Source organism: Jatropha curcas, chromosome 5, assembly GCF_041381405.1.
Source record: "Jatropha curcas cultivar XTBG-Jc1 chromosome 5, XTBG_Jcur_1.0, whole genome shotgun sequence".
NCBI classification, from domain to species: domain Eukaryota; kingdom Viridiplantae; phylum Streptophyta; class Magnoliopsida; order Malpighiales; family Euphorbiaceae; genus Jatropha; species Jatropha curcas.
This window is the reverse complement of record NC_143155.1, coordinates 25,226,217-25,249,176: the sequence shown is the minus strand read 5'-3', so window position 1 is coordinate 25,249,176 and position 22,960 is coordinate 25,226,217. Positions and strand designations below refer to the sequence as shown.

At 32.6% G+C, this 22,960-nt stretch overlaps 5 protein-coding genes and 1 non-coding gene across 7 annotated transcripts; 5 read left to right on the top strand and 1 right to left on the bottom strand.

Moving 5' to 3' along the window:
• The first annotated feature begins 60 nt into the window (after positions 1-60).
• EDA4 (Bifunctional inhibitor/lipid-transfer protein/seed storage 2S albumin superfamily protein) lies at positions 61-1,236 on the top strand. Its single transcript, XM_012237094.3, has 4 exons — positions 61-439; positions 524-550; positions 655-714; positions 805-1,236. The coding sequence occupies exons 1-4, from the start codon at positions 121-123 to the stop codon at positions 1,011-1,013; spliced, it is 615 nt and encodes a 204-aa protein (XP_012092484.2). The 5' UTR covers positions 61-120; the 3' UTR covers positions 1,014-1,236.
• On the bottom strand, positions 1,171-3,637 carry LOC105649962 (proteasome subunit beta type-2-A). The gene is made up of 3 exons (XM_012236811.4): positions 3,429-3,637; positions 3,221-3,344; positions 1,171-1,861 (listed from the first exon to the last, which is right to left on the bottom strand). The coding sequence occupies exons 1-3, from the start codon at positions 3,584-3,586 to the stop codon at positions 1,526-1,528; spliced, it is 618 nt and encodes a 205-aa protein (XP_012092201.1). The 5' UTR covers positions 3,587-3,637; the 3' UTR covers positions 1,171-1,525.
• Positions 3,638-4,230: 593 nt separating this feature from the next.
• On the top strand, positions 4,231-4,789 carry LOC110011080 (uncharacterized). Its single transcript, XR_016321000.1, has 2 exons — positions 4,231-4,466; positions 4,547-4,789. It is a non-coding gene; the product is annotated as an uncharacterized LOC110011080 (transcript).
• Positions 4,790-7,199: 2,410 nt separating this feature from the next.
• On the top strand, positions 7,200-10,161 carry LOC105649963 (KOW domain-containing protein). 2 transcript variants are annotated; one of them, XM_012236813.4, is made up of 6 exons: positions 7,200-7,346; positions 7,431-7,517; positions 7,631-7,726; positions 8,733-8,836; positions 8,923-9,059; positions 9,506-10,161. In XM_012236813.4, exons 2-6 carry the CDS (start codon positions 7,458-7,460, stop codon positions 9,586-9,588), a joined length of 480 nt encoding a protein of 159 aa, XP_012092203.1. In that variant the 5' UTR covers positions 7,200-7,346; positions 7,431-7,457; the 3' UTR covers positions 9,589-10,161. The 2 variants fall into 2 exon arrangements, with proteins under 2 accessions (XP_012092203.1, XP_012092204.1); XM_012236814.4 differs by having other exon boundaries at positions 7,274-7,346; positions 7,451-7,517.
• Positions 10,162-11,018: 857 nt separating this feature from the next.
• LOC105649961 (vicilin Pis v 3.0101) lies at positions 11,019-13,168 on the top strand. Its single transcript, XM_012236810.4, has 5 exons — positions 11,019-11,631; positions 11,712-11,887; positions 11,994-12,074; positions 12,154-12,420; positions 12,506-13,168. Exons 1-5 carry the CDS (start codon positions 11,058-11,060, stop codon positions 12,950-12,952), a joined length of 1,545 nt encoding a protein of 514 aa, XP_012092200.1. The 5' UTR covers positions 11,019-11,057; the 3' UTR covers positions 12,953-13,168.
• A 2,440-nt stretch (positions 13,169-15,608) lies between these two features.
• Positions 15,609-17,856, top strand: LOC105649960 (uncharacterized). The gene is made up of 2 exons (XM_012236809.4): positions 15,609-15,956; positions 17,340-17,856. Exons 1-2 carry the CDS (start codon positions 15,709-15,711, stop codon positions 17,443-17,445), a joined length of 354 nt encoding a protein of 117 aa, XP_012092199.1. The 5' UTR covers positions 15,609-15,708; the 3' UTR covers positions 17,446-17,856.
• The last annotated feature ends 5,104 nt before the right edge of the window (positions 17,857-22,960 follow it).

Sequence of the window (22,960 nt, the reverse complement as noted above, 5' to 3'; positions counted from 1 at the left end):
CTTTCCCTCCAAGTAATTTTTTGAACCCTGAAAAGCTATAAAATGCTTTAATTTTCTTATCCCTGTCAAGCTCTACAATCATTTTTGTTTTCTAGATAAGGGAGGCAAGAAATAGAAGAGATGAAGATTCTCCAATTAACTGCTATAATATGGACTCTTCTAGTGATTTCAGCTAAAGGGCAAATTAGCACGCCATGCACAGGCTCAATGCTCAGCAGCTTCACACCATGCATAAATTTCGTTACGGGAAGCAGCGGCAGCGGCGGATCCCCAAGTGCCAGCTGCTGCAATTCAATGGCATCAATGATGAGCACTAGTGTAGATTGTACTTGTCTAATAATAACAGCTAGTGTCCCTCTTCAACTTCCGATTAACCCTATACTAGCAATCACTCTCCCTCAAGCATGCAAGATGAGTGGTGTGCCATTACAGTGCAAAGGTTTGTCGCTTATATGGGGTAAATATTTTCACATTCTGTCGGCATTGTTAAATATTCTGATGATGTTTGCGTTTTGTCTTGCAGCTTCTGGCTCTCCTCTACCAGCTCCAGGTACTGCAGAACCGTTAAAGACTCAATAGATCCTTTACCATTCTTTTAGTTATCAAAATCTTATATAGATTCTTCTTGGAATTTTAATTTTTGTACATTGGCAGGTCCTGTGTTGCTAGGTCCCACTCTTCCACCCCCAGCTCTTGCTCCTCTCAGTCCACGAGGTAAAATCTGCATTTTACGTTTTATATTTTTCTACTTTTTTTTTTTCTGTATATATATTAACATTTATTTATGAGGTTTCGACCTGGCAGCTTCGAAAGCAGTAGTTCAGGCTCCGCCACCACAATCAGAAGCCTTTCTTCCACTGACACCTGCATACCCACCAGAGACAACAGCAGTTCCCCCGACAACTACAGGAATTCGACCAGTGCTGAACCCCGCTGCATCCATGTCATCTCACATTTCCCCATCAATCTCCCTACTTGCATTCACAGCAATCATGGTTTTGAAATGCAATTAAATTTGACCCTCACCTGCGTTTCATTTTGCTCTGACTGTTCGCTTCCCTTTTATGATGTGATTAATTTTGCTCTGGGTTTGAGTTGAATGTGATGAAATCAGCTTAATGTAATGTAACGAAATGGGAAAAAAAAAAAAATGAAGCAACAATTTAGAGATGAAAACAAGGGGAATAATGTATATCACATTTGACAATGCAAAATCATTTGATTGGTTGTTTGAAATCTTGTGAAGAGGTACTGTAATCCTAAGCATTAACCAAGCTATTGGCTACAATGTCTAAGCAGTCATGAAGAATCAATCCGATTACAGATCCATAGCATGATTCCAATTGAAGCGACCACCCAAATGCTACCCAAACTAAGACTAGCATACAACCATCACACAAATTTGAAACAATAATGCATAACCATTAGAACCTGACAATACATAAAGGAAAATCATTGTCTTGAGTATAAGAACACTTGAGAAGAAAAACAGCAGAATGGTAAGACTTGGCTAGAACTTTGATACTTAGGCTGTAGGTGCACCACCAGTATCCTTGACAGATTCTCGCCAGGCATATTCCCTTGCACCATCTTTATCAACAATTTTGATCACGAAATTTGGAGGAGCCACAACCAATCTTGATCGAATCTCCATAATGCATTTGTCCACCAAATCAATTGCTTCTTCCACTGTCATTCCACTGTGGTAGTGTCGATCCATCATTGAAAGAGAAAAATATGATCCATAACCAAATGCTCCCTTATCAATCTTATGAAGAGTGGCAATATAGTCAATGTAGTATAGAGATGGTCCTGTCTCTTTGTCATAACCCGCCAGAAGAATGTTAACGAAGTATGGATTCTGGAAAACCAAAATTCAAAGATGCATGTTAAATGTTGAGTATAAGTTAAATGCTTTCTAATTCACGAAACCCCGTCAAACTAATCAATAGCTGAGAAAGCAGGTTTGTCAAGTTTCAAATATTAATTTTTCTTTTTTTGATTTTTTCCTTTTGTCAATATAAACTGTGCAACAGTGCAACTACAAGTATCAAACAACTCTAAAAGAATTATGATGGTAACACCAATCTTCAATCAGATGTAGGAGAAGGTCTTGGCCAATTACTGTAACACACTCACTTTTCCCATCCTGTTTTTACCTAACATACCAAATTACAGCATACAAGAGAAGCTAAAAGAGATAAAAGAATGTTCCACCAGACTGGAAAGGAAACATAATACTAGAACTATATATCACAATCTATAATTTGCTTAGTGGTAATTCTCTGACACTTGTTTTTACCTAACATACCAAATTACAGCATCCAAGAGAAGCTAAAAGAGATAAAAGAATGTTCCACCAGACTGGAAGGGAAACATAATACTAGAACTGTATATCATAATCTATAATTTGCTTAGTCACAAAAATGCAAGTGTAGTCTTTATTACATCCTATTATCAATTCCAGAAAGACAAGATTTCAGCAAGAATCTGTAAAGGTTTGCTGAAAATTTTTCACAACTTTATACCCCTTCTGTTTGATGCCTAAGGAAATCCAGAACAGAAATTGTTACATATTATGTAATGTGATTCCTAGAAAAATGAAAATCTCAACTATAACAAATAATGGAAAATTCTTTCCTGGTACTTTCTTCTTCTCTCACTGAGGTTCAAGCAACACTTGGGTACAAGTTACCCATTCTAAGATTTGAACTTTTTTTACCTAAACTCTCAAGCACCTGCTTGATTATCTCATGAAAATCACACAGCCTCAGCCCAGATGTCTACTAGTGATATCAATAAACCCCGACTCAAATGAGACCAAAGGAAAAAGGTTGATGCCACTGTCCCATGGGATGGGATGGGATTCAATTTTCACAATCTACACTTAAATTCTCAAATCTCAATGCTAGTATAGTGCCTCCACAATGGCTAATAATATCACGTGCTGGATTCAAACAACTCAAATAACCAGTTGATAATCTAAGCTCATCTTGTTTGATATTGATATTCTCAATCAAGGGGCAGATTCAAATCATTGACCATTTGTCAAGCATAAAGTAATAAATAAAAAGATGAAAAAAAAAAAAATAATAATCACAAGTAAAATTGTGATATAATTGATACCCTTCCAAATCCCTAAACCTCAACATCCTAATTATAACCACAACAGCAAATAAATAACATAAACTGGCATTTAAACAATAAAAAAAAAAAATACCTTACGAAGGGCCGTGGCGAGTTCACCTCGAGTGAAATTCGCAGCGGCGGCAGTCGTCAATGGAATTCCGTTGCGGAACTGATACAAAGCCACGTTCTTCTGTATGTATTCCGTGAACTGAACTCTGTAAAACAAAAATTAAACAAAAATTAACAGAAAGAAAAAAAAACACATGTAAAAGCAACCATTAGAGAAGATAGAGAAAGACCTATCACCGCTTTCGCCGCTAGCTCCGAGGAGTTTATGAGAGTCGAGTACCATGATCTTATCCTCGTTTGATTTATGAACCAAAATACTGTTTACGGCTGAGGTATCGGCCACTACCAGAGCGAATCCGTCTCCTACTAATCCAAACACGCACTCCATTTCTTTCTCCTTTTCTTTCTCTGTATCAGACGCGAACTGGAAATCTTTAGTTAAAGAAAAGCGAAGAAGCGACTTGACAGACAAGAAAGACTCGGCTCTCAATTTCAACAAGGCCCATGGGCCATATTAAACTTAACGGCCCACTTAGATTTTACATCAGACTGACATGATTTATGCACTCTTACAACTAATCGGTGAAAAGTCAAGAATAACCTAAGGCCATGCAAGAGAGTGTTTTCACACTATTTCTATTATTAATAATATTCAATAACATAATATTTACGTTAATGTTTAAAATTTGAGCTACAGATTATGACTATTAAAACAGTTAATTTTGCTTAACATGTTTTAAAATATGAGTAACAAAATCGATAATTTATTTAATGGTACACATAAAATTTGATAAACAATAGTTTGTTAGGGTCAAAAAATGATAATCCATATGATTTAAAAGCAGTAAATTGTTTTTCTATATTAATTTATTTTTCGAAAACATAACAATATAGGGACACAATATTCCGATTCTTTCTCCATTTAATTTTCTAGTAAGAAACGAAAAAAAAGTCGCACCATTGATGAACCCATGTTTTAAGCAAACACCAATTAATCCATTCCTATAAATTACCCATTCCTATCCTATCTATCAAAAGTCGCAAACTAAATTAGAAAATGGGTAAAAAATTGGTTTCAACCTTTATGATATGCATAATCATCGTAGGTGTGATATTGCAGCCGTCGGACGCTGCCCCTAAGAACCCAAGTGAGAAATATAAAGCATGTTTCAATAACTGCGTGGCAGATTGCAAAAAATTTGAAGGTGGCGGTGAGACCTTCTGTGAGATGAAATGCGACTCCGATTGCACTGCTAAAGAGGAAGCAGGTAAGTAATTGTATATGCCATTAATGTTGTTTAATTATTTTTATAAGTTTTATTTGTTTATTTTCATTGTTATTTTGTAGATGATTTGAATATTAAGTTGCCTTGATCTTGAAATGAAGAGATATATATGGAGGAAGAAAAAGATTGCAATATACAAGTGAAGAGTAGAGGAAAATAATGGACGGATTGTAATAAAATTACTTCATTATTGTACCATTTCATTTCTCTTGTTTTCTATATAAAGCTTTTTGAGAATTTCTTGAATCATTTTTCATTCTGAACTTGTAATCATGATCTTCTTTATCTAAATGGTTTGATTTACATATTATGGTTTGATCTTATAGCTATAAATTGTAATATTTTTCTTTTCCCTCATAATTATATAATATACTTTTTAATTATATATTGATTTTAGGAATGAGGATAAGAACCGATGGACTTTTGAATTAAGTATGATGGACTTTTGAATTAAGTATTATGCGGTAAGAATTAAGAAATTAAAAATTTAAGTTTCAATTGAATTCTAATTAAATAAAAATAAAAATAAAGTATAAATTATTCATATAAAAAGAAAGAAATTTCAGCAATTGGATGAACTCAACATTATTAGCATTCCAAAATTTGTTTAAAATATTTATTATTGTTAAATTAATTTTTGAATCATTTGCTCCAACTTAAATTAATAAATTTTTATCTAAATATTTCTTTTTCTTTTCTTTGAAGAAAAGAAATAAATAAAGAAAGAGTTATAATACTTCTTGTGTGAAACTTTCATATTATAACTAGGTGAAAGTCCGCAGGGTTGATTTGATAGTTTATAATTCATATATACATATTAAATTTTTATTTTTTTAGCAATTTACTTTATTGTTAGATATTTTATTTTATAAATTGTATTTAATATATTAGTATATAAAAGATTTATTTTTGCCGTGGTTACTTTATTAAATTATCGTGTCATAGAAATTTAATAAATTCTCATGTTATAGAAATTGCAATGTGAATAATGTCTATATTTTAGTTAAAGTTTATAATTCAAACAATATCTTATTAGATAAATTTTTAAGATTCAAATCATTCAATATAGATAACATATAAGTAAATAATATTTATTATTTAATTGTTTAACAATAAAATATAATTTAATTATTTATATTGAATATCAATTCCATGAAATATAGAAAAACAAAGAAAAAATTAAAAATTCTTATACTAATATATATTAATCTCAAATAAAAAATAATTTAGTTCAAACTTGACATACAGAACTTAAGTGATTTTAAAAATTGAGCTAAGTAGAGAGATATAGATAATCAATAATTTAAAGTTTTTCAAAGTCTAATTATCTTGAAGAAATCTAAAATTTCTAATAAAAAACTAAAGAGATATATAAAAATTTGAAAAATGAAATAGAGATATTGATAAAAGGAAAGAAAAAATCAAAAATTTTTAAAAGATAAATATTATATACATAACTTTTCATTACGACTCTTTAATATGTGAAAAAATAACTTATAAATTTAATCTAAAAATTTAGTCAAATTATTATTCCTATTCTTTAATTAATATATAAAAAATAGTTTTTAATGTTTGGGTACCTTCTTTTATTTAGTTATTAATGTCACTTTGTTTTTGCTATAAAAATATAAGGTTGAGTCAATAAAATAAGTTTTCAATTAAAAAATAATAAATTCAAATATAAATAGAAGTAGAACAAATGACAAAAAAATCCATCTCAATTAAAAAGTCTGGATTTTTAGAGTAGTAATCAGCTTCAATTTGCATGCCAATAAATATAGTGTACAACACATTTAGCGTACAGTACAATAGCACTTAAACATATTTAGTTGATCTATTTTTCAAAATTGACACAACATCTATTTTTTACTACTCTCTCATTTACTGCATAAAATGCACTTGTAGCCTCATCTAACAGTAATACCTTTGGACCTTTCATTATGGCGTGAGCTATGGGTACTCTTTGTTTCTGTCCCCTGAATAACCATACTCCTCTTCCCCTACCACAGATTCGTACCCCTGCATTTTGGATTGACATAGCAATACGAATCATGCTTAAGAAAAAAATAAAAACAAAAAAGAAACCTTAATGATTATTTTTCAAAGGAAACTTTTTGTTGACTAGTCAAGTGAGATTATCCGCTTCTTTAATACATGATCAACATTAATTAGCAAAAAAAAATAAAAAAAACAAAAAAACAAAAAAATCATGATAAGAAAGATCTGATTAATCACCACTAAGTATGAAATGGAAAATTATCAAGAGAGGAAGACCTTCAAAAGAGGAGAAAGTGAAAAAAGACGTTTAACTTCCAATTAAGGAATTTCAGTAGAAAATGAAAGATTAGAGAATAGATCATTATTTATATATTTATTTAACATATAAATAGTTAAAACAAAATAATAAATTAAGATTTTTAAAATCATGACAAAATAAGATAAGATTTTCAAAATCATAAAAAAAAATAAGATTTTCCATTTTTAAAAAAATAAGATTTTCAAAATTATAAATAATTTATAATAAATAGTTTGTAAATTGCAAAACTGAAAAAAATGAAAGAAATATATTAAAAATGTAGAAAATTTGGAAAAAAAAGAAAAACACAAACGCTGAAAGAGTAGAGAGAGAATTCAATATTTTTAAGATGTTTTTTTTTTTCAGGATTATATATATATACTTTTAATAAATTGTTAAACCTGTGAACTTGTCACAAATGGGCTAACACTAACAATAAACCCAATAAAACCTCTAAGCCCATTCAAATACTTAGGGCTTCAAGAAGAAGAGAAAGACCATATACGGCATCGTTCTCTCCCCTTCCTTCAAGCATCGTCTTCGCTGGGCAGTCGCCATAGCCTCTGGTGCGCCTCTCTCGCTTTCCTCTATGATTTGATCATATATTTATTAAGTTTTAGTTAGATTACTCATTAGCACGAGACTGGCAGTTTCTTTGTTTCTTTCTCAGTTAGAGAATGGGTTGGAAAGCTGCTGAAAAGCTTATTAGGCACTGGAAAATACTTAGAGGAGATAATGTAAGAAACATATTATAAAAATCCTATTTTTTTTCTGTTTTTATTTTTTGATTGTTCAATTTTGTTGATTATAATTTATCATTTTATCTTCTAAATATGCTTTACATTCGCAGGTAATGATAATAAGGGGCAAGGATAAAGGTGAGACTGGTGTTATTAAGCGCGTCGTTCGTTCACAGAATCGTGTTATTGTTGAGGGAAAAAATCTGGTGAGAACTTCAAACTTCAAACTTTTCTGTTTTCCTGTACTTTGCTTTACTAAAATTTGGGAAATTTTATTTGTGTTGAACTTGGAGAAACAAGTATTGATATATGGTGTGTTAATTATAATGCTTAAAGATTTCTGTTCAGGGATTTTTGTTAAAGTGCACTTGTTTTATGTTTATTGCTTGTTTATTTTGGCAGGACTGTCTATGCTTCAAGTCGAAGTGATATATGTTTGTAGTTGGAAATTTAGATGCTTTTTGGATTGTTATGTTTGGCACCAAATTCATAACTTTTGTCAATTTGGTGGTGCTTATCCATCAACTAAATATGTTTCTGCCAATCTTGCAACCAGTAAATTTGACTGCTTATGGTTTTGAGCGTTTGTACCATCTAGTGTTATATTCAATCTCTTTCTAAGTGGAAGTGTATGCCATTTTTGAATTGTCTTCAGGGGCATGCTTGATCATATTCAGTTGCAATTTTAAAGATTTATGTAAAGAAATCAAATGTCCTAGCGCTGATCCTTTCTTTCCCTCATTACTTGTCTTAAAGATCAGCTTCTTTCCCTTTTTTTGGCGTTTTTAATTGTATTAAATATTTCTTTGAAGAGAAAAATCAAGGTAAGTGCAAGATTTATGTTATGGACCAGTATACATCAGTCAAAATATTGTGATAGATGTTGATGGTTTCATGATTTTGAAGTTCAACCTGCAAAGTTTGCGTTTATAGAAAAATAAGAGGACAAATTCGGAATAATGCTGTCGAAACACTAAATTCTGTTGGATACCATATAATCTAATTTTGTTCATATTGTTGTCTTAAGTATTATTTTCTGTGGCCTAGTTATCTCTTGCTTGTTAGTCTTGTTTCTGTGACTCCTGAGCTTAATTTTGGCAGACAGTCATATCTCCTAGAAGTGAAATAGATTAATGATTTTATCCTCAATGATGAACATTGACTTTATTTTCATGTTAAAAACACCTAAAATTTCTTCCTCCATCTTTGCAGGTAAAAAAGCACATCAAGGCAGGTGAAGGTCATGACGGTGGAATCTTCACTGTTGAAGCACCAATTCATGCATCAAACGTTCAAGTTGTTGATCCAGTCACTGGGTATGACTGGACTCAAGCTTTTTATTTGCAATAGTTTGCATCAAATATTCTGATCTAGATTTCAAAAAACTGTGGCTACTATGCAGGAAACCATGCAAGGTTGGAATTCGATATCTTGAAGATGGAACCAAAGTGAGAGTCTCAAGAGGTATAGGGGCATCTGGGTCCATCATTCCTCGTCCTGAAATTTTAAAGCTAAGGACAACTCCAAGACCTACCGTAGGTATATTATGAATGCTTGTCACCATTTTAATATGACTTATTTGCTAGTTTTCAAATTTTAGTTCTCCTTTCTGTCCGTAATTTGCATTTATAGGGACATGGTAAGCTACAGCATTCAGATGTTTGCCATAAGCAAAATATTTGCCTCAGTTTATATTTTATGGTCTAACATAACAATTAATGATGGAAGGGTATGCATCTATCTCATGAACTAATTCAGGGCCTGAAAAATTATCTTTTGATCAGTAAACTAGTTGCAAAAGGAATCGAGCTAGTTCGAAGGAGATATATAAATTAGATATAGTTTGATTCAGAAAATTACTTTTGTATGGGATTACAGTTCAAATCACTAAGCATATGCAACACCTATAAGATGGTTTATAAATTGTTTAGACTGTTTAATGCTCGAACTATGTTTGATTTATTGCCTCTTTTCTCTTTTTGCAGCTGGCCCCAAGGATACTCCAATGGATCTTGTGCTGGAGAGGACATATGATTCTAAAACTGGGAAGGGCATGCCTGAACTTTGAAGAAACTTTGTTATCAAATTTATTAGAAATTAAAGGTATTAATGGAAAGAGTTGCTGGGGCAGGGGAGTCATACATATATGCCAGATCGACATGTGTGGCAAAGTTTTGTGAGTTTCAGACAGAGTAGTCATTCAAAACTAACTATCTGAAAATATTAGAACATGTTCTGCTCTGATACTAATAATAGTTTTATTACTATTAAGTTATTAGTTGCTTTTATCAGCATATATCAAACCAGATCATAAAATGCATTTTGAAATACATTTGATCTGGATTTTAATTTGAACAAGCAAGTGTAATTGTTATTCTGTCGCAAGTTGCAGATAGACATCAAGAGGTGATGTTCTGTCTTGGCATTTAGTACTGTGAATTTTGATGACTTTGGTCTCAAACTGTGAGCCTGTCGCGAGTTGTAATCTGTCCGTTCTTAGTGTTGTATTATTGTAGTTGACAAGCCGAAGGCCAATATCTGGTTTGGCTAATCTTTACGTAGGAAATCTATCTTCAAAGCTTTCCGGTTACGGAAGCCTCGAGAGACATTAATGGTAATCTTGAAATGGTTTTCTTTCAAAGCAATGCACAGAAATATTTTATCCCTCTTGCAGGTATTTCATTATATTCAATAATAGGAGAAATAACTAAGTATTATAATTTAAATATTTATTTTAATAAAAATTATTCATATATTAAATTATTCATATATTTATTTTAAATATTATTATAATTTTTTTATTAAATTAATTATTTTCATAAAATAATTATTTCTGTCACTAATTATTAAGCGCATGGTTATGTTTATATTATCATATATTACTATTTTTTATTTTTTAATGTATTATATAATTTAAAATATTAATTAAATTTTTCTACAATGATATTTAATAGCTATTGACTCCACCGTTCTTTTTGATACACTGGATTTGTACATAAAATTTCGTCTGTGCAAAAAATAAAAAAATAAAAAAATAAAAAATCGAACTCAAACTCTACACTAATGAAAAAACGAACCAAATCGGATTCGGCTACTATTATTTTCTTTTTTCCTTCTATATGCTCTTAAAATTTATCGTTTAAGCAATCATTCAAGAATCTGTCGTCTAGTTTTTCTTGTCTGGAAGAATACTGCCACGTGAATCCTACGTCGTACGGTCGTAGACACTTGGACGAGTTTGCATGTAAAGATCATCCCGAAAACGCTCAATTTTCCGCTTCACGACAAATAAAACAGGATAAAAATTGTCCTCCTTTCTTTCTTCTTGTCCCTGTTAAATGTTACGCTATACGCGCGACTGAGTTATGGGCATGATCGACACGTTAGATGGACACTCGTCTCCATGCATGCTATGCAACTCTCCATCGCGCTTTCTTGTTCTAATCATCCCTCTACTTTAATTCCCAATTCCACTATAAAAGGCAATGCTCATCTCTAGAACTCTGCACCAAGAAAACACTTGTGAAGTTAAATACAATGGCTATGAGAATGAAGTTTTGTTTATCTGTTTTACTCGTTTCCCTTTTGGTTCTTTGTTCTGGCTTGGCTCTAGCTAAAAGAGACCCAGAGCTAGAACAGTGCCAACACCAATGCAGAGTCCAACGCCACTATGATGAGGGCGAGAAGAAAAGATGCATCCAGCAGTGCGAGGATTATTACAAAGAGAAGAAGGGGCGAGAGCATGGAGAAGAAGGACGAGAAGAAGAAGAAGAAGCCGAAAGGAGGGTAGGACAGTGTCAAAGCCAATGCGAGAGACAAAAGGGAGAAGAGAGAGCGCTTTGTCGCTTCCGGTGCCAACAGAAGTTTGGAAGGGACGAAGGGGAACACAGTTGGGGAGAAGAAAAGAACCCTTATGTGTTTGAAGAAGAGCATTTTACTTCAATAATTAAAACAGAACATGGAAGAGCCCGCGTTCTACAGAAATTCACTAAAAGATCGGAGCTTCTACGTGGAATTAAGAATTATCGTGTAGGAATTCTTGAAGCTAATCCTCAAACATTTGTATCTCAGGGCCATTGGGATGCTGATGGAGTTCTCTATGTGGCTAGAGGTGTGTGTCTGTACTGTGCGTGTGTATCTATATATATTTCGTCTTTTTTTTTATTAGTTTAATTTGGTGAATTATATTAGGACGAGGAACAATATCTATGATTATTGAGGAAAAGAGACAGAGCTTTAACGTCCAGCGTGGAGATGTGCTAAGAATTCGTGCAGGCACTCCTCTCTATTTGATTAACAGAGACGAAAAAGAGAAACTTTACGTTGTCAGCGTCATGGTACCCGTCAATATTCCGGGCGAGTTCGAGGTATAATATAATTTAATTTCAATAAAGATTAAATATTCTTCCTTCAAAATTGATTTCCATTTTTAATTAATATGCTTTATATTGGTCTTTTGATTGATTGATACAGATATTCAGTGCGTCTGGTACTGAAGATTCAGAGTCCTTTTACGAGGCATTCAGCTGGGAGTTGCTTGAGGCTGCTCTTAAAGTACGTAATTGCATTTCCTGTGTCTAATTTTCTTTTAACTGGATAAAGATAATTAACTAATCTCTGTATAATCCTGCAGACCGAAAGGAGGAGGTTAGAGCATATATTCAGGCAAAAGCAAGGAGCTATTGTAAAAGCCTCCAGGGAGCAAATTCAAGCTATGAGTCATCGTGAAGAAGGTGGCGGCGTTTGGCCTTTCGGAACTGAATCCATCGGTCCAATTAGTATCCTGAAGAACCCTGTTTTTAGGAATAACTATGGTCAACTCTTTGAAGTTGGCTCTAGAGATTTCAAGCAACAGCTCCGAGACCTTGACCTTTCAGTCTCCGTTGCCAACATCTCTCGTGTATATATAACAAATATCCGAAGTTCCTTTCTTCAGTTATTTCATATAATTGGTACTAAGTTTATAGAATTGTATTGTCTTTCAGGGAGCAATGTCTGGGCCCTATTACAACTCCAGAGTAACCAAGATATCAGTGGTTTTGGATGGCGAAGGCTACTTTGAAATGGCTTGTCCTCACCTTAGCGGCTCGCGGGGAGACACGACGGGTGAAAGTCAGAAGACTTACCAGAAAGTAAGTTCACGGTTGAAACGTGGAACAGCAGTGGTCGTCCCTGCAGGCCATCCGGCGGCTTTTGTAGCTTCAAGAAACAATAATCTGGAAGTAGTCTGCTTTGAGATTAATGAAGAAGGCAATACTAGGCATCTACTTGCAGGGAAAAATAATATTGTAAATAAGATGGAGAAGCAAGCCAAAGAGTTAGCCTTCGGTGTAAGTGAAAGAGAAGTGGATCAGGCTTTTGGAAGACAAAACGAGGAGTGGTTCTTTCCAGGGCCAAGGAGAGGTTCCTTCGAGGGTCATGCTGTGGCATGAGAAGCTAATAACGTGATGGCAAGTGTTTCGGCTTTTTGGGGTGACTGTGACATCGACCTTGAGGGTTTACTAATGTAAATAGTGCTGTGTATGGTGAATAAATAATGAAAGGTGAAGGTACATGTGTAAATTAGTCTTTAAGAAAAGAGAAAGATCACTGCTGCGGACTATAGTGGCTTCTGGTTTAATAATTAATAAAGAGATAAATTCTAGTTATTCTTCTTGTTTGGGTGCTGCTTTTACTGTTAAACATCTGCCGTTTCTCAAAACGACTAAAAAAGCTTCTTTGTATCAGATAAAAAATATAGGCTACTATAAAGAACCTGTCAATGGTCGGAGATGGAAAGTCCACTCGCTTAGTTCTGATTTCTGAGTGCTCCATTTGGATCAATAGGTGACTCTGGGTTTCAAGGGAAGGGAATCTACATATTGCCATTGAGGGGTGGGTTCCTGGAAGCAAATGAAAGAATCGTGAACACTGGAATTTGATAAAAAGACCATAAACTATGGGATTTGAAAATTAAAGACGACAGGCTAGACAGCATCAATTTACGGTCTCTCAGAAGAAAGAAAAAAAGGTATAATGTCAATTGCCCAAATGCGCATGGGTAGGAATAATGAAATCTTCTTCGAATAAATATAATTAATTTCATAATATTTCTTAAAAAATTCAAATAAGTGAACAATCATTCATAAATGTTTTATTTTCTATCACAATATTTTTAATCATCAATTTTTCTTAATCTAGATTTGAATGAAATTTGTTTAAAAAATATTAACATCTTTGAAAATAGCTAAATTCACCTCCTACGACATTCGATTCGACATTGTCGTTTTGTTTTAACATAAAATTAATGGCTTTCTCTTGATAAGCTGAATAATTTTTTGTTGTAGCTATAAGCTTTTAATTTCAAATTCTTATCAATTGTTTTTGAAAATTTTACGAGATTTTTTCTAAGACACAAAACAAAAACAATAGTAGCATTCATATCTGGTACAAGGAGGTTCTATGCATAAAATAATTGTAAAAGAACATTCAGAAAAAATAATTATCTTTTACATAGTATTTATAAAACATTACAAGCTATTGCATTGAGAAATTAAAATTATGATAAAGTAAGTGTCTTGATTTTACTTGAAGGCATTGTAGTATGAAGCATCTAAAACAGATAAGCAAAACGGAAATTAAGTACAAGTTGCTACGGGGAGTCAATTCATAGTTGATTGTTTTCTCGAAATTGGCTGCAAGATTATAGAGAACTTGACTAACATCCCATAAAATCAGGAGGCATGCAAGCTGATACGGAAAGCAATTTCAGCAAAACAAAAATGGTTTATGCCATCAACTATCAACATCAAAATCTCAATTTATATTCTGGGAATCTGTAAATAAAATTACAAAATTTAATTTCATTCAAATCTAATTGAGGTGCGAGCCATTCATCTCACACTAAATCTTTTTTTTAATTAAATTAAAAATAATTAAAAAAATTATTATAATTTATATTTGTGTTGCTTTAATTAAAATAATTTGCTCATGTATTTTTTGATTAAATAATGAAAGATAAAATTATACACTCTTTTTTAATTTTTTTATCTCAATTAATAAACTGAAATATTAATTAGCATAATTAATAATTATAATTCAACTGATATCTTTAATTAATTATTTATTTTTTCTCTTTAAAATTATCATATATCCAAATTAAATGAGGTATAAAAATATTTGATTTCAGCGAAATGAAATTTTAGTGAATTAAAGTTTATAGTTCAATTATATTTGTTAATGTAATTATATTGTTCAATTAATTTTTATTAACCATCACTCTATTATAACCCCATTAGTTTTTTTATAAAATAAAAACTATTTAATAAAAACTTAATTTTTATTAAATGCAAAAAATATTAATTATAATGAGATCCTCCATTAGATTCATTAGTTAGTAACCCTATTATTTAATAAAAAAAATAATTTTTATTAAATGCAATAAAAAAAGTTTAATTATAATAAAAAATAAAATGTCACACATTTACTTTCATATTATAATATGTTGCCACATAAGTATTTATACTCTACAAATTATATATTGATATAGATAGATATGGCAAGAAAGTCCATGTTATAAATGTTCATAATTTATATTTATAATATAAATAAAAATATGATTCTACGTGTGTTTGTTTATTTAAAAAAATGAATTAGCTATTTAAGATGATTTTGATAATATTAATTGATTCGATTACTTAATTATTAAAAATCTATAATTATTTATGATATTGATCTTTAAATAAAAATTTTCAATTACAGTTGAACATGAATTATGTTAATAAAATAAACGGAATTCTACTCATTCTCCAAAACTTATTCAAGTAGAGGAGAATCGCCTAATTACATATTAATCTAACTCGCGATCCAAACTAAAATTTAAAAAGTCTTAATTGCAATAACGGAAATTTGCTAGTATAAGATACGAATCTTGCATTCTTATTGGTTTATTGGGAACGTCCCTGGACCCTTAACATGAATCACACCGCATATAATTAGACGCCCCGAAATGAATTAAAAAAACGCGTCCTTAAATGAAGGAAGGAAATTGACAGGGACCCACAGTAGCCTATATAAGGCTACCAAGTACCATGAATTCTGACACGCCAAACTCACTATCACGGACAATTCACACACTCAAGGTTCGCTCCATTTCCCAGCACAGATCATTTTTTTGGTTCTTCAAAACCCTAAATCTCCCTGACCAATCATGCCGAAAAAGCGATCTCGAGTCGGTCAATCAAATAGTTTTCTAGACGTTGGCGTGATGAATCAGCATCCTTCGCCGGAGCTCCGTTTGGGTGCCGCGTTGCCGGCTAATTTTCCTGATCAGTCTCGCCAGAGTGTCCTGACAGTGTCGTCTCCACCTCTAATGTGTGAGGCGGAGCGCAGTGGTTTCGAGAGGTGCTCCCAGTGCAATAAAATGTTGGACCAGAGTAAGGATATCTACATGTACCGGTGAGGCTTGTTGATATCTATTTTTCGTCATGATCTATGTCATTGTTTTTTTCCCTTTCTTTTTTGTTACAATTCCATAATTTTAGTACTATTGTTATTGCTTACAGTGATATTAATTGTAATTGGAGATATATTTGAGGATTGTATCTCTGTGTTATTTGTATTATTGTTTATAAAAGTAAAATTTTAAAAAAAAAACAAGGAATTTAGGTTAACGATTGTTTGCAGACTAATTTGCTGAAAATCACTGAGAATGATGATATCTTCATGTCTAGGAAAGTTTTTTTTTTTTTTTTTTTTTTTTTTTTTTTTTTTTTTTTTCAGTTTGTATCTGCGATTTGTATGCTGAAGTTTTGTCTATTCTATGTTCAATTGGTAATAAAATTGAAAAAAAAAAAAATTATTTTCAATGCCTGTGGTTTAATGAAGGTAAATGATTAGAAAACGAATTTATTCAGCTCAATAAAGCGGTCATCCCTCAGAATGTTTTGTTGGCTCTATTTATTCTAGTAAGTAGTAGAAAAACAGAGTACAGGGTGAGAGCAGACATTTTAACTGCTTTTATAAGAACAAAAAAGGAATAGGATATCATAAATGGGGAGAAAGAAATAAAAGCCTTATAAAAAGAGAGTTCCGCAGGGAAATGGGAAAATGAATACCTATGAACCATATAGTAGTTTCAAGATTACATAAAACAGTCTATACATATGCGTGCCTGTTTAAGAATTTCCGTCATTGATATTTAGTTCTTCCAAATAATAAATCCATATCCTGAAGCTTTCCTTTTAGAAGTGAAAGGAGGAGTAAGAAATGCTCATGTGTATTTTACTTATCAGATTTCAGCAGTCAAACAGGTGATTGGAACTTAGATATAGACTATTCTGTTTTTCTAATCTTTTTGCTTGTTGATACCTATCAAAAAGGATTAAAAAAAAAAATCCTTTTCTTCTTTTCTATAGTTGTTTACCATTTTAGATTTGAAATTGATCGCTGCTTCTCTATAATGACGCTTTTTACCTCAGTCACATAGGACCTTGGCCTTTCTCTCTCTGATCTTAATATTGGTGGGGGGATTGATCTTAACTTTAGCCTCAAGACATCAGCATATTTTGGCATGATAACAAGATCTTTCTATGTTTTGTTTTCTTTATACAAAGCTATTGAACTTAAAATATTTATTGTGATTCAAGCTGCTCTTAAGATGCTACTGAGCATATCAATTTTGGGTAACTCATTTGCCCTTGCTTATATCAACTAAATAATATGGTTAGCAATGTTATCGGCGCTTCTGTAATTAATTCCCTAAAGTTGTCAATAAAATAGTATTAACTTTGTAGTGTTAATCAGATTCTTGCATTTGGACTAACATTTATTGTAATGCAGTGACTCTGCGTTTTGTACCAATGAGTGCCGCATTGCTCGAATTGCAACTGACCAGGCAGCTGAGGAAATGGCTAAAACGACTTCAGGCAAAGGAATGCTACGGTGATTGATCAATTTTGTTCTCAACCGGACAGGCATTGGAACCACAGTCTGTACATAATTAGTGACTTTGGCACACTGATTTTGGTAGTGCATAGCTGTCAGGTTTTTGAGATTGGCTTGCACTTTGGAATAGAATGGAAGACATAATTAGGTAGCATACCAGTTTCTTATAGAATTGAAAGCATTGTTTTCCTAGAATAATTCTGCTAACATTTTCTCCGTTCTTTTCCACTTTTTATTGGAGAACAGGGGGATGTATGGATGCCTTTAAATTTTTACTAGTTGAATCATACTTGTGCTTATAGGATGAAACAACCTGAATATGTATTTTTCAATTAACTCAAAAGTTCTAAATCTGCACAATAATGAGGTTTGGTTTGAGTATGTCAGCATTGAGGGGCTGAATTTGCTATCACTCGCTACTGTTTTGATTTCGTTTATACTATTTTGATGTTGATAGTTAAGACACGCATGCATGAACGTGAATGTGTGGTTTCAGGTGATGATGGATGTTTGGGGCTTATTGCCATGTAATCATCTTTCTAGTTTCTAAAAGCCTATATAGTTTCTTTTCTTGAAAAGGGTGTAAAATTTAGCATAAAATCCTATTAGGACTTATCAATAGTCATTCTTGCATGTGTTTTACCTGTCCAGAATAATTTGGATCAGCATATTATTCACGGACGACGATACTTTTCTGAATCAGGTGCTTCTGTAAACACTCCCCATAAACAATTTATAAAGCATCACTTTTATCTTGAACATATGACTGTACAAGCCACATATTTTCTGTTCACCAGCGAGCCCAGGCAATTGTATTGCTTTTTGCTTATGTCTTGCAGACACGTAAATTTGTGTGGCTAAAGTATTCAGATGATGATCTCTTTGGTGTCCAATTTCTATGTGAATAGGCTACTGTTGTGTAAACTGTTTTTGGGCCAGTTGTTCAATCTTGTCCTATCTTGCTGGGGCAGTGGACCTAACAGTTCACAACTTTGTTGTTGCAAAGGGCCCATTGGTTTTGGTCTTTCTTATTCGACTTTTAGGATATAGCTGGCCATTTTCATAACACATGCACATCCATGTGAAAATTAGCTCTGAACATGTCCATTTCTCTTGTGAATTAGAGTAAGCCCTCCCCCCACCTATTATTAGTATTATGATATAGCTGAAGCTGTTGATCAGTTCCATGTACGTGGACAGTGTTTGACGTAGACTTCACTGCAAATGATGAGCCACCAACGTAAAAGGAATTAGCTTTAAAAATTTGAAACTAGCAAATGATGGGTGACATCTTTCGAATCTGTGGGAGCAAGAGATGGTTAGTACCTTTTTCTTTCATAATTTTTCAATTTAAACACAGTCTTAAAACCGTTGTGGAAAACGAGGGTGTGAGTTGAGTTGACTAAAACAAACAAGAAGAACAGGTGAAATGCAAAAGCAAAATATACATGCACGTGGGTAGAGAAGATTCATATATAACTAGTACTACTGTACTAGTAGCATTTTAAAGACGACACAGCCTACGTCCAAAATGATATCACACTGTAGAGAAGAGAGTGTTTTCTTTTCCTTCTCTCTTTTTCAACCAGTAATACACCCGTCAGTTCTGACACAACTTGTTCAATAAGCAACGGTAACAAAAAAAATCAAACCAAGAAGATAATAGTATTAGCTTATTAATTACTTAGGTTACATCACCTGTTCTGTACATAATGAATGCTTAATATAGTAACCTGACTTCCATGGAAATTACAAAACTGTACATTGCGTACCTAAGTATTTTCCATTTCTGTTCTTTCTTAGATCACCCTATTCTTTCTTAATTAAGATCATATGCGATGCCCAAATAGCTAGTCTAGAAGAAGATTTTTCCTTTTGTATGCAACTTGTTTTCTTTTTTGTTTTCTATCTTTCACTATACTTCTAGTGAGTGAGTTTCTGCGGTACTTGTTTTAACCCTTTTAATTTTTATAAAGTTTTAATATTTTTGAACTAGTTTTCTTGACAGGAAGTTTTTGGGTGATGGATTGGAATATTATGCATGTAGCCTGAGGCAATGATGATGTTGGAAGAGAAAATAGCTGAAAAGGTATAGTTTGATTATTTCTTTTGGTTCCCAAAGACACAGGCTGATGCCAAATATAGGCGTTCTGTTCTGTTACTTTCAAGCGTGAGATTATGTCAGAATTCTGAAACCCACTAATTCTCCGAATCCCAGTACTTTTGCACTTTCTTATTGGGGGACCAAATCTATTTTCAGCTGCTTGATATATTTTTTTTCTTTCAATTCCCTGCCTTATATCTCCAATTTCCTATACTCTTACGTTTCTCTCCTAGTTGTATGAAGCGTGACTGCATCCCTCGACCTAATGAAAGGGCCATGCATCTACAGTGTGATTTCGTCAACCCAACCCATATTTTAATTCAAACGGATACAATTCTTGATGATAATTATTAAGCTTTGAACTTTTTAGCTTTGACACAAACTCTGAGAAACTCAAATTATTCTTAAATATGATCCTGTCAATAAAAAATAATGGAATAGCACATTTTAAAATGAGATTAATTCTATCTGAATAGCACTCTGCCCAGCGTGAAAAATAAAGAAAATTACCGTATGTCTTATTTTCATTTTTTTCTCAATAAATAGTAAAAATACTCTTATTTGAATGAGATATTAAAATTGCAAATGGAGGTATCCGAGGGATGGGATGAGAGAATTAATAATGATTTCTAAACAGTCAAACACTCAAGAGCGAGTATTTTGCATCTTTTATAAAATCGGCTGACGTGAATTTAAATTAACCAGACTAATGAACTTGAATAGCATATGGTAAAAAAAAAAAAAAAAAATGGAAACGGAGGTGGTGTTAAATTCAGTGAAAACTCAGGAGTAGGCATTCACCAAGTTTTACAGCACGCATAGAGCATTCCGAATTCACATTTATGGAAGGTCGTCCTTTGACGTCATGTGCCAGAAGAAACCCTCTCTGCCACGCAGAAAAATCACAGCATGCGTAAGCAAAACGGGTACGGTTACTCAGACCGACGTGTGCTTTGGGAGGCGTCCAAAGGCTGATGCCTGATTATTACGGGCCACATCCAATTATGATCTTACACTTGGATGTGCACGAGATTGTCAGTCCGTAGGAGATTCCACCACTTATAACGCCAATAATGAATTCGTCTATAACAGTAACAGACTAATTAATAAGGCTAAGATAATAATAATTGAAAAGATTAGGTTAATTAATATTTGTCTGGTACCATAATATTGGCCTGCTGCTAAATAAGCAACTTTCATATGTTACAAATGCATGTGAGGACCACTAAGAAGGAGCATAATTATTCGAAATTAATTAAAAATGAAATTATTAATCCATGTGGTCCATTGGTATTAAACCTACCCATCGTTGTCACTTTGGGAGGCATACTTCAACATGGAACTATAAAAGGCAAGCAAAAGCTATTATTATCTTAACCAAAAATTTCATAGTATGCCAGAAGATAAGCTTGCATTGCATGTGAATATGTTTGATTTTTATGACAATGCAAGTCCTTTTTTTTCTTATTTCTTTTTTTTTTTTTTAATACAATTCATACTCAGTTTTCAATTTTCAAATTATCTATCTACGTAGCAAAATTTGTTTCAAGATAATAATAATAATATATTAAAATAGCTCCTAACAAGAAAAGAAATGGAATTAATCAATGAATTAGATTAGATGATATGTTGAAAATAAGACAATTAGTGGTCAAAGAATTTAGAAGATTAGATTTTGGGAGGGCGAGCCCTTCTTTTTTACCTTTTCTTCATATCTGTTTCGGTTGTTGAATCCATGTTCTTCAAAATTAAAAAGTTTCAGATAGCAGAAACCAAGGCGTCGTCTCCCCCATCCCCACTTAGATTTTTGGTCTCCTTCCTTTACTTCTATTCAATCAGTACAAACTTTTATTTGCAACTCAACCAAATTTATTCTTTTATTTACAACTGTTAAACTGAAATTCACTAATAAAGACAGTTTTAGATGGCATTAATTGCATATTTGAATTTTAAAATGTACTAACAGATCACTAATATTATGCACAAATCACTCTTTAATTGAGTTGAAACATGGATTGATGTTCCCTTAAAAGGAACACTTGCAACTACCTTTTTTTTTTTTTTTTTTTTTTTTTAATTTGATAAAAAGAAGCTTAAATCTGGATCCCAGATTTGGTTTAACACCAGACAAGGTGTGTGAGGCCACCAAGCAATCCTCCATCCCATTAATTTACGACTCACTCTTAAAATATCAAATTGCCTAAAAGTAACGACAAACAACTAAGCTTCCACGTTCTTATGAAATGGGATGTGTCACTCCCAATTCCTTTGTTTACACTCTAAATCATTCTCAGCGTTCAAAATATTAAAGCTGTGTTTGGAAAAAACTTTAAATGTACTTTTATAATGTTTATTAATATATCTTTTTAATTAGCTTTTAGCGGTTAAATTAACGTTTTATAAAATATTAACTCCTGTAATATTTAACTTTTTAATATTTTACTACTGAAACAGTTAACGGTTACCAAAACAGTTAATTTTGTGAAATATAATCTAATTTTCTCTTTTTATGCGAAACCATGAATATACCGGTACCTAATACACACTTTATTTTAAATATTCAGGAATTGAGAAGGAAGGGAGGATTGTGGGGTGGGGCTAGGCAGAGACAGGGATGTACGAAAGAGGAAGCTTGCACCGCCATTTTTAGTCCACTTTGATTTTATTTAACTAAATAATTAAGAAAAAAAAAATGGAGCATGGGAATTTCCGGGCCCCAATGCAGAAGCAGAAAAGAAAAGAAGCTTGGCAGTTGGCAATGGAAATGTCATGTCTGTCCGGTTACCTTACAGGCTTTAACAGATTCTCCTAAACGCTAAACCTGAAAGCTTCCAAACATGTCGTTTTAAATCTATCATTGGATTGGATTTGTTAATGTTATGCACACCACACCAATTCTTGTTTTATTTTTCCGATTAGATTGCTCCTTAATATTATCTAATCTTTCTCTATAATTATATTAATTTTGTGTTAATGGAGATCAACTAAGTAAATCCTACCTCCAAATTTTTTAATTTAAGCCACTTTAATTATTTAATATAGTTTATTAAGAAAAAAAACCTAAATATTATATCCAGTGTAAGCATAAAAATATGTATATAAACTAAAAAAAGTGCAATAAATCAATTGGATATAATTCCTTAAAGGCTAAAAAACTTCATTCAAAATTGAATTTTTTTTTTTTAAATTGCTTATTGTTTATTTTAATAATTCAGGAGGAAATTGGAGTGCTGGAAATTTCTTTATGCAGAAAAAATGTAAAAGCAAGAACCACAAATGGGATTGGGAATCTTTAGGAAAAAAAAAAATCCACAATACATTCGGGAGCAGACAATAGCTGTGCCACTTGGCAGAATACGTTAGGCTAAAGATTTGTCTGTGTGAGACCCACTATATTCTCCCCCACCGTGAC